Source organism: Psammomys obesus, unplaced genomic scaffold (genome assembly GCF_907164565.1).
Source record: "Psammomys obesus unplaced genomic scaffold, mPsaObe1.curated_primary_1811, whole genome shotgun sequence".
Classification (NCBI taxonomy): Eukaryota; Metazoa; Chordata; class Mammalia; order Rodentia; family Muridae; genus Psammomys; species Psammomys obesus.
This window is the reverse complement of record NW_026585504.1, coordinates 3,855,701-3,866,838: the sequence shown is the minus strand read 5'-3', so window position 1 is coordinate 3,866,838 and position 11,138 is coordinate 3,855,701. Positions and strand designations below refer to the sequence as shown.

The 11,138-nt window shown below is 43.9% G+C and overlaps 1 protein-coding gene across 2 annotated transcripts in view; it reads right to left on the bottom strand.

Moving 5' to 3' along the window:
- Positions 1-11,138, bottom strand: part of Fermt1 (FERM domain containing kindlin 1) — a 38,343-nt gene that overhangs the window by 23,823 nt on the left and 3,382 nt on the right. For both annotated transcript variants that reach the window (XM_055605891.1, XM_055605971.1), the window contains exons 2-6: positions 8,891-9,059; positions 6,507-6,740; positions 3,502-3,648; positions 2,317-2,530; positions 992-1,094 (exon numbers count right to left, since the gene is read on the bottom strand). In XM_055605891.1, the coding sequence (XP_055461866.1) occupies positions 992-1,094; positions 2,317-2,530; positions 3,502-3,648; positions 6,507-6,740; positions 8,891-9,041 (849 nt within the window). In that variant the 5' untranslated portion in view covers positions 9,042-9,059. The remainder of the gene's footprint in view (positions 1-991; positions 1,095-2,316; positions 2,531-3,501; positions 3,649-6,506; positions 6,741-8,890; positions 9,060-11,138) is intronic.

Sequence of the window (11,138 nt, the reverse complement as noted above, 5' to 3'; positions counted from 1 at the left end):
AAAAAAAAGAAAAAGAAAGCAGGTTGAGCAAGTCACAAGAAGCCAGCCAGTAGGTAGCACCCTCCATCCATTGCCTCCATGTCCCTGCCCTATGTGAGTTCCTATCCTGACTTCCTTTGATGAACAGTCATGAAAAAAGACTAAGCCAAATGAGCCCTTTCCTCCCCAAGTTGCTTTGGTCACAGTGTTTTATTACAGCAATAGTGACCCCAACCAGGACACTGGGGATGGGCGACTCACATTAATCCTTAGCCTTAGGTTTTCTGTCCTCCTGGTTGACTAAAACTAGCACGCCACATCTCAGAGGACATGGATTCTGCCATTTCTGTTGCACATATCCCTGTTCCTGTCTGTCTCATTAGTTCAGTGAATCCCCTTTCCACATGCCAACCATGACATAGGGCAATAAACCTGTATCATCATTTCCATGTTCTCAAGAAAGCTTCCTGCTTACATCTGACCACAAGGTTCTCTCTCTGCTGGGAATGAAGGGCAGTATCCTGGGGTCCTCTAATGTAATTATTGCTTACAAAACTTGAAGATGCTGTGGACTTTCAGAGTCAGAAAAAAGTTTCTTTCCTTAAGTCATATGTTTTAAACAGGCATAAGTGTTCACAACAAACCAAATGAGCTGACTCACTCTTTTTAACAACAGTGTGGTATGGACGTATCATAATATATTTAAGCAATTCTCTAATGACGGACATTTAGGTGGTTTCCAATCTTTCTTTAGAACCAACCATGAAGTAATAACCTGTAACAGTAACGTATAAGGTTAAGTGCTTCTATGCTGGAAATAGTAGAAACCTACTATTTATAAACCTACTAGAAAGCAGGGCTCTTTACTGAGATGATCTCCTTTCCCAAAGACATTCTAACACTGGTGGGGAGTCTGTGTGGGCTGCCTTGTGGTCCTAGCTTGCTGGTAAGAACATGCTCTCAACCACACCACAACAAGAAAACAAAATGAAGCAAAAGAACAATTTCTTACTTTAGGATTCAAGTCAAAGAAGGTGTAGTATTTGAATCTTAGCAGCAGCTGCTCATCTTCTTGAATTTTTTGCTCCATAAGGGATCTGGAGGAATCCAGCCAACTAGGAAGCAATAGGTTAGGGTTTAAAACCACCCCACTCTACACACCCACCCACCAGATGGTGCTACATGGCATACTGCACTTCAAATAAATCCACAAACACGGACAGGGTAAGCAATGGCAGCAAAAGCAGTGAGCACACATATTTGCACTTTACCTTATCATTCTAAGATAAAAATATTCTTAATGATACACGAAAGTGAAGGAACGATGGGAGTTGATATCTAGTATGTCTTTCTTTTCCTTTCTGTTCTTTCCTCCTCCCCCGCCCCCGCCTTATTTTTGGAGAAAGAATCTCACTTGTAGTCCAAGCTGGCTTTGAACACGGGATCTTCTTAGCTTCCTGAGTGCTGGAATCACAGACCTGTACCACCATGTCTGTCATTACCTTAGTGTAGCAGATGATTTAAGAATCACCTCTCAGCGAATCATCTGATGATTTATGCATGGCTATAGCTCCACGTGGAGCCACACTGTAAGTCTGTACCTGCCTGCCTGCCCTGCTGCTTCACTGTGGTCAGCCCAGAGCTAGGTCTAACCTAGCCAGTGTCCAGCCTTTGCCAAGCAACACGGCATTGTCATCTACAAAGTTCATCATAAAGAACTGCACAACAGTTACAAATTAAACTCATAACTTAGGGAACTTTGCAATTTTGTGTTGGGCTGCATTTGTGGCTATCTTGTACACGTGTGACCCATGGGCTATGGGTTGGACATGCCTGATAGACCCTTCTGTAGTGATGGGGAAAGTCATAGATGCTGTGCAATGCACTAACCTCTAGCCAGATGTGGCTACTGCATATTAAGTGTGAGTAATGTCACATGTTAATTTTAATTAGGGAGAAGCGGTGTTCTATACAATACAGCGTGAACTGGGCTGCTCACCTTCAATGTCTCTAACAGGGTCACAGAGGTCACCATGCGTATATACTACTCTCTATCCCCAGACACTCTTTTCACACCTATGACAGTGCGAGCCAGTCATGGATGGTAACACATCAAGTTATTTGAATACAACACTTTTGTCACCCTTTAAAGACATTGAGACCACCACAGTCTGTGTTCATCTTCCCCCCCCCCCGTTAAAGATAGCCCTCCTAATTTTGATAAGAGGCACATGTTCATGCCTATTAACTTAAAAATTAGATAGTTCCCATCTTTTTCACATCTCGTAGTGTATGAACGCCAGCTCAGATGGGAGGAAGATGGAGCCCCACCCTTACCCTGCATTCATCTTGGCTTTGTCAACCAAAGATCGGGGCTGGAACATGTCGGCGAGCACATCTGGTGATGGAGGAGGTTGGCTGAAGGCCAGAACACTGCAGTTTTGCTCCGTCAAAGGGCTGTCACCAAACCAAGTCATAGTGGATAAGGCTGGTGTTCCACTGATGGGGTCGTATGTGGGTGTCATGGTCTTACTGTACAAACCAGGGCTTACTATGAGGCAAGGAGAGAAACCTTCTGATAGGTGATTCATGTTAGGACTCTGTAGGAAAAGATTATACTAAAATGCATTTTGACTTTAAATGTACCAGGGGTCAGAATAGTAGGTCAGTTACACACAAGTAAAGATCTTGCCTGGACCTTCTAGTCCTGGGATCCCAGATACATAAGTTTCTAAAAACCAACAAGGTTGGTAAGTAAGTCTTTTCTAATCATTCAAAGTTCTCTTGTTTCCCATGCTATTAGTGGACTGAGAACACAGATACAGAATGTCTCCGACAGCAAGGAGTCCTGTTTGCTACTTTTAAGAACCCAATACCTTGTTACCTGGCTACTCTGGACACTGCCTAAGTCCCCCTTTTATTTATTTATTTGCATTGGAATATGCTATACAAGAAAGCCCTTGATATTGCAAGAAAGCTAGTGAAGTTGTTTTGATATGGGAAGAAATCTTTACCTTCTCAAAATCTTTACCTGCTTTTCCTGCACAAAACCAATAAAAACACAAAGACAAACCAGGAGAAGAGAAATATAATTAAATAATTACCTTCTTTCTAAAATTTACTTTTATTCACCCTCAATTTATGGCTATATGTACTTTACAACATAAGGTGCACAATTAAAACCACGAGTTACTAAGCACACCTAACAGAAAAGTCCAAGTTTAAAACACTTCTAAACTGCTAGACAGTCCCTTCTCAACTTGTCAATTGATCCTTTAATGGTGTTGATCCTTCTTTGCTTGGAGAGAAAGTGAGGTGGGGGGAGAGGGGAGGAAGGGAGAGGAGAGACACAGATCCCCTCTGCTGCTTTCGGGGTGCTGGTGTGACTCCTTTAGACCCTCTCATCCAGTCAGTTCACAAAATGCTATGTAAATGGAGGGGGAGATGGAAGGAGGCAGGGGAGGAGGGAGACTTATTTTTCTTTGGGGTCTGGAGTCACAAGCTGAAATAGCAGCTCCTTACCCGGGGAACCTGAGCTTGTTGAAGAGCTTTCCAGGTTCAGGATGTCTTCGATCACTGGCTCTTTATTACTTTTGTCTTTCTTCTTTTTCTTCTTAGAATAGTCACCAGAAGGCTTTAACAATGAAAGTTCCTCTGGCCGTCTAATATCTGAAATAAAACAAAGTAACAACTAACAGAAACAAAAAGCAAGAAAAAGAAAAAGAAAAAGAACTCCTTCTGAGACTCACAGCTCTTCTGCGTGTTTGACAGGTCTCAGGGGACTGTGGCGAATGGAAAGACCAGGAAGGAACAAAGACCCTCAGGTTGGATAGGGACAGCAAGAAGTGGCAGACCTTTCAGTCTAGTGCAAATTAGAGGTCGTGTTTTAATTTGTGATGAAAATGCTCCACATACACCCAGAGCAAAGGGGATGCCCTCACCACAGGTGCGCCATCAGCTTCAACCACGGGCAGCGGTCAGCGCTGTGCGCCTCTTCTCTTACCCATGAACTAACAATTTCCCCTCTTGTCCTTCCTCTCCTACTTCTGTATCTCTTTGCTTTCGTAAATCACCACAAGGGGCGTCCTTTTTCTTTGTGGACCACTGACTGCAATCTTCTTTTTCTACATAGCACCCATCCTGTGGAGGTGTCCTCACGTCCTGTCTTGCCTTCTGAATCTTCTCAGTTTAATGTGTGCCAACCTGACTTCCAATGTCTCAGACCATCTGGGTGTCTGCCAAGGGCTTGTGATGGCTGCTAGCCACGTTCTGCACTGCCCACCTCCAACAGCCCGCAAAGAACCTTCAGTGGTAGGCTTCTTCTTTAGTACCTTCACCCTCCTGGGACAGACCAGAGGCCTGTGTCTACACTGCCTTCCAGGGGTCCTGGCTGCCCACAGTGTGAGACTCTTACTGGAAGACGAATGTTTACAATCATTTCCACACAGTCTCTCCTGGCATCAGGACCTAAGTTCTAGATCCCTTATCCCAGAGTCAGCTTCTGGAGAAACCAGCTGTGATAACTCTTCCCCGACTCATCCCAGAGTGCAGCCATGATCAGAACTGCTGGTAACACACTGAGCAGCTTTAATTTCAGGTAATATCCACAGAAGTGGCTGCCTTAAGGGTTCCGGTACTGCTCTCTTAGATCCTCTCAACACTCAGTTTATGAACTGCTTGGCCTGCGGAGGCCAGCTCATCCCATCACCCGGGATGTCGACTATCAGGCTACAAAAGACACCTGGAACCAACCCAAATGTATGTTTTATACACATCTGACAACTTAAATATTACAGTGTAAGTGTTACAAAGCAACAAAGCAAAGCTCCACCTAAGGCCTGTTCCTCTTCTCCTCTTCAGGGGTTAACTGCCATACCGCTGAATCTACCTGAGTTATCAGTGATTGTTAGACGGAAGAGATGCTGAGCAGAGCGCTCTCTTAGTGTGTCTTCAAAGCCACAGTTAGAGAAGAGAGCACCTGTCTGCTCTGCCTTAGCTGTGATGTGTTACCTCGTCCCTTTGGGGTGTGGAAAGGCCTTTCTTTTGATCACTTACTTGGTGTGGGAATCCTTGCTAGAACACTACCAACAGCAACAACAATGTGTCCTTTTGTTTCACATTTGCCTGCACCATGTCAGGGACACTTCAATGGAGTATTCCATGTATCAGTTGGTTCACTAAACTGCACAGCTGGTGTGTGCCAGACACTGAGTTAGTTCTAACCCCGTTTCAGGCCATCAGAACCCTCAGTGTCCTAACATGGGCCTTCCTAAACCTGTGAATACTTCCTTCATTTGCTGTACCTCCCATTCCGTTTTAACACTCCTATTTTCCTTGCTGGCTATCCATCTCTGCCTACTTTGAAGGGCAAGGTTTCAGCGATCTTCATCACAGTGTCTACCGGCCACCACACTGGCTGCTGCACAGCAGGGCTCAATGGGCATCTGTGGAGTGAATGAATGAAGCAGCTACACAGAGTGAATACCCAGTGGGTACATAATATTCTCTGTTCACATGCTGGGTGGTGCATGACATTCTTGGTACCAAAGAAGACACCCACTCGTCTTCAAAACACCGGAAACACGACCACGCATGGCACAAAGTTCCCTGTTTCTACAGCGTATCATAAAGGAAAAAATGTCAGAGCAGCGTTGTCTCCGTGATATTCATTAGATGAGCCTGGCAGCACATGCAGACACTCCCGGTAGATTTGAGGCTGAGGCAGGAGGATTACAAGTTTGGGGTAAGCCTCGGCTACATCAGATCATATTTAAAAACCAAACAAAAATGAGATTAGGCTTCCACTCACACGTGATTTTGTGTGTACGTGTGTGTGCATGTACAGATATTTGTGTGCACAGAGGCACACGTGTGAGGCTAGAAGACGTCCTCCTTGGATGCCTTTCTCCAGGAGACAAGGTCTCTCACTGGCCCAGACCCTGCCAAGGAGGCAGGCTGGTGGGCCAGTGCCTCACAGGGATCCGCCCGTCTCTGCTTCCTCACTGCTGCGGTTACAAGCGTATGGCAGCACGCCTGCCTTTTTAAAAACATGGGTTCCAGGGACTGCTAAGGCAAGCTCTACAAGCTAATAAGCTCTCTTCCCAGAGAGAACTTTTCTGCTTCAGGAGCCAAATACTAATGAAGGAATTAAAGACAGAGACCACTCAGTGTGTCACAATGAACGATGCAACAAAACTCCCATTCTTTTGTTTCTCTTAAAAATCGGAGTGTAGTTTGGAGAAATGACTTTGGGGAGGCACTCTTAACATTGGCCACTTCTCCTTACAAACACATTTGAACAATTAATTGTAAGCCTGCGGAAATGACTCTGGTTTATGCAAATAGTGTTCCCTTTGCTTCATTCCACTTGAAGGGCTGTGGTGTCCGAACTGGGCCCGGGAGTTTAACTTCCTGGTAGAGGAGGCTTCTACAGCCAATGCTTGAGGCAGGCAGAAAGCACAAGTAATTTTCCTGTGTTCCTTTGCCAAGAGTCTAAAAGGGCACAGGGGCCCCTGCAGGGAACTCACTCAGAACTTTGCAGATATCGGTGACAGCCTTAAACACTACAGCTGAAAAACTGACTCGCAGTCGCACCGTCTTGGCATTGGGTAGGCGAAGGCGAAGCATTTTATGCTGTGGGGTGAAGAGGAGCTTGGCGTCGGCCTGGACTCCACACTTGTCCAGGGTCCAGTGGGTTTTCAGAAGCCAGCAGCGCTTCTGCTCCCACCACAGAGCAAAGTCTGACCAGTCCTGGGCGATGTCTACAAAAGTGGAAAACAATAGCGAGTGTGAGAGGAGGCTGAGCTGTCTACTCACAGCGGGTGGGGAGCGTACAATCTCTTTATGGTTCAAGGCTCAACAGCTCTTAACTTCCTTCCAAAGTCTCCTAGGAGGGGCAGGGAAGAAAAGGTGTCTGAACTCTACCCTCATTTACATTTAAGTATCATGAAAACAAAAGTATTGTTCTAATGAATGGTAAACAAACCCCAAAACCTCTGTGAGTCAATCTGGATGGCTTAATCAGTCTAGTCTTTTATAGAGACGATCCTTTCACTACGGGATCACATGGGAACAGGGACAGTTCAACAAGCCACACAGACCATGGAAAGTTCTTGTGAGCTATGTCCTGCTTCTCCAGCAGTTTTCTATTTACAGCTTGCAAAGCACCTGTGCTGACCAGAGCCGAACGCTCTCCGCTCAGGGTCAGCGTCCACACCCAGACTTCTCTTCACCATCACTATCGGAGGTGAGATTTCCCTCTGATATGTATGCAATCAGTATGAAGTCAATTCAATCTTTCATTTTGTTAAGAGACATCAACTTTGTTTTTGTTTTTGAGACAGGGTTTCTCTGTGTAGCTCTGGCTGTCCTGGAACTTGCCCTGTAGAGCTGGCCTCCAGAGACTTCAACACTTTAATTTACTTGTTATTTCTCTCTTGGTGAACTCTGCCTCTTCTTGAATTAGAAAACCCTTCTCTCAATGCTATTAGCAGAGGCATCAAACTATTTTGGAATGCGATGAATCAGTAATTGTTCTTTGCGGTATAGAAAATATCTGCTGTGGTTGGGAGATGGTCTGCATGACCCCTGAGGCTTTCTGAGTTAAGGTTTGATCCCTGATATTAAGAATGAAAAGGGTAGAAGCTTAATCTGACCACATGTTGGGAGACAGAGCCTTTGGAAGGTAAGCAGAATTAGGTATGATCATTAAAGTGCAGCCTCTCTTGTTGAATCTAGTGGCTTTATGAGAAGAGGCAGGAGAACCCACCTCTCTCTCTCTCTCACACACACACGCATGCATGAACACTCCTTTGCTATATAATACCTCCTGCTGTCTTGAAAGCCTGAACCATGTGTCAAAATAACCCTCTTTTCTTTACAGTCATCTAGCCTCAGTATTTTTCTTATAACAACAACGAAATAAACTAATACAATCCTCAACAGAAATGTCTATCAAGAGATAATGTTCGTATATTCTACTACTAATATAAAACAAAATGGAAATGACTAAAATGCTCATCAAGGGATAAGTAGATAAATTATAGTAGGTTCACACAATAGAGTATTATTTAGCAATGAAACTAAATGAACCCAAATTATATGTAACAGTATGGTTTTCTTTCAAACATAAAATTAAATAAATGAAAGCAGCTGTATATCCTTTATGAGTACATTTATATGAAATTCAAAAACAGCAGAACGAGAGGCCAAGGTGGGGGTTGTCCTTCGTGAAGCAGTGACGGGGAGTGGATAGCAAGGGTGGGCTTGGGGGGGCGGGGGGCATTCCTTCTCGATTTGGGTGACGGCCATGTGAGTATAGATGTTCACCGACTGGAACCTTACAGGCATGCTTTTCCATGTGCACATTGTTTTCCATTTAAGATGCACTAGAAAAGAACTTTGTCTAAGTAAAAAAGAGAAGCCAGCATCCTAGGCCTCAAATAAATACAAAGGTTTTTTTTTTTTTTGTATTATTAATTTTGTATTACGTTCTAAGTCCAGAAGATGACTCCTCTGTTGGTGGGCAAGTTGGAAATGACACATTGACAGCAAGCTGGGTTTAGCATGAAGTTATCAAGTATTTATAGAGCATGGACTCAGGAGTTCAATTCTGTGGCACCTAAGATCGCTGTGGGTATCTGGTGGGATGGCCCTTGGCCTTTTAGGAGTATAGCATTCTACCTTCTTGAGAGTTTTGGTTTGTCACCAAAGACTCAAGCTTTTACAGTGGTGGCTGGGTTCACTTGAAAGCCCTTGCATGGTCCCTGTTTCTCTTCCTGGAAGAAATTAGGGCTGGGGAAGAGGAATAAGCTCTCAGGAAATGTAGGGCCAAGCCCTACACTTCACCTACAGGGTGAAGTGACACAGGGGGTTCAAACACAGAAAAAACTCTGGAGAAGGAATGACTTACTCATCTGTTCCACCAGCTTGAGCATCACTCCTCCAACATGCAGGTCCCCAGACACCCTCAGCCTGACATCTGTCTGCTGCTCCTCATCTGCATGGTCAACTCGGACCACAAGCTCCCAGGATGCAGATCCAAAGTCACTGGATGACAGCATTGTGGCATAGGCAGGCGTCTTCAGGGACCAAATGCAAGCACAGGTCAGAACGGCAGAGGACAGTGGAGGGGCAGCAGGCTCTCAGTGAAAAGCCATTGTCTTTCATTTTTATATTTTATTTTAGATTCTTGTTTAAAGAATTCTGCAGGGTTCCTAGATACTAAATTAGGATCCTAACATAAAAATAATCCCAATGAGCTAAAGTTCTGTATATTCTTTTCTTTACGGGGTATGTTTTTCCCCCCATGTAACACATCAATCTTGATTTTCCTCTTTCTACTAGTTTTTCTTGACTTTCTCTGAACTATTTTGACAAAACACAATAAAGCATAGCAATCCTCCATGAGATCTTAAACTAACTTACATCTTTACTGAAATATAGTTTGTGTTTGAGAAAGTGTAAAGATTTTAATGTAACAGTTCAACACATTTTGTTGTATATAAACTATACTTTAATAAAGTCAGTTTTAGGAAGCTTTCTACTAAAACCATTTCTCACTAAAATCTTCTCTTCAGTATGTCTGAATATAGTATTAGTGTTACTATATTCATCCCAGTATTATTGACATTTTTTGGTACAAGAACCCTAAAATAAAAAGTCAGGAAGATAACTGTCTATCAGTTGTTATCTTACCTTAATGTGCGTGATGCTATAGGCGTATGACAATAACTATTGTTATTATATCACATATGTTATATATTATTATGACAATATTGTGTATTTGGTTTACTTAAATCTCTTTCTGTAGTGTTGGGTATCTAACCCAGCGTCCTGTGATTCTAGTCAAATGATCTTGGCACTGAGCTATATGCCTGTCTTTTTTAGCAACAAAAAAGCAAGCCACTATTTTAAAGCACACAATAATTGATGCATAAATTGATTAAGATTTTCTTTTTGAGACAAGGTCACTCTATTGCCTTCACCCACATTCCTCTTGTTTCAGCCCCCCAAGTGCTGACAAGACAGATGTGTGCCACCACTCTTGGCTCCACAATGTTTTTGGATACATTTTTAGCAAAGGATTGAAAAAAAAAAAAAAGACTGAGAGGACAAAATTTAGCAAGTTCAAACTCATGGTTTTCTCCTAACTGGAGGTGCTGACAGGAAAGGAAACAAACAGAACTCAGATTGAGATGATCTGGTGGCTTTAGAAACATCACATTCCCAGGCAGACAACTTCAACAAAATTTGAGCTGTTGGCTCAAATGACACTGCCATTTTGGGCTTTTAAAGCGACTTAAATAAGGCCATGTAAACAACTGTGAGGGATCCTTTTCATGTCTTTATGTTAGAGAACTTATGAGAAGCCGGTGCTTCCTAAGGCCTATCTTGAGGGACCGACCCATTGTACTCAGATTCACCGGGCAGCGCTCATCACCCTGACACCCCGTCTCAGAGCATCTTTTTTTTAAATAATAATTTTTACTTTTTTATATTAATCACAGGTTATTTACTTTGCATCCCAGCATATCCCCCTCCCTCATTCCCTCCCAATCCCACCCTCCCTCCCTCATCTCCTCCCTGCCCCTTTCCAAGTTCTCTGATAGTGGAGGACCCCCTCCCCTTCCATCTGACCCTAGCTTATCAGGTCTCTTCACGACTGGCTGTAATGTCCTCTCCTGTGGCCTAGCAAGGCTGCTCCTCCCTTGGGGGGGGTGTTGAAGAGCCAGCCATTGAGTTCATGTCAGAAATAGTCCCTGTTCCTCTTACTAGAGAACCCACTTGGATTCTGAGCTACCATGGGCTACATCGAGCAGGGGTTCTAGGTTATATCCAACATGGTCCTTGGTTGGAGAAACAGTCTCATAAAAGACCCCTGTGCCCAGATTTTTTGGTTCTGTTGCTCCCCTTGTGGAGCTCCTGTCCTCTCCAGGTCTTACTAACTCCCCCTTCTTTCATATGATTCCCTGCACTCTGCCGAAGGTTTCGTTATGAGTCTTAATATCTGTTTTGTTACACTGCTAGGTAGAGTCTTTCTTTCAGTCTGTGGTAGGCTTCTGTCCTGTTACTTCAGAGCATCTTATGGTGGTATGAGGCAGAGCCAGAGATTCGGAAACCTCAGAGCATCTTATGGCAGTGTGGGGCAGAGCCAGAGA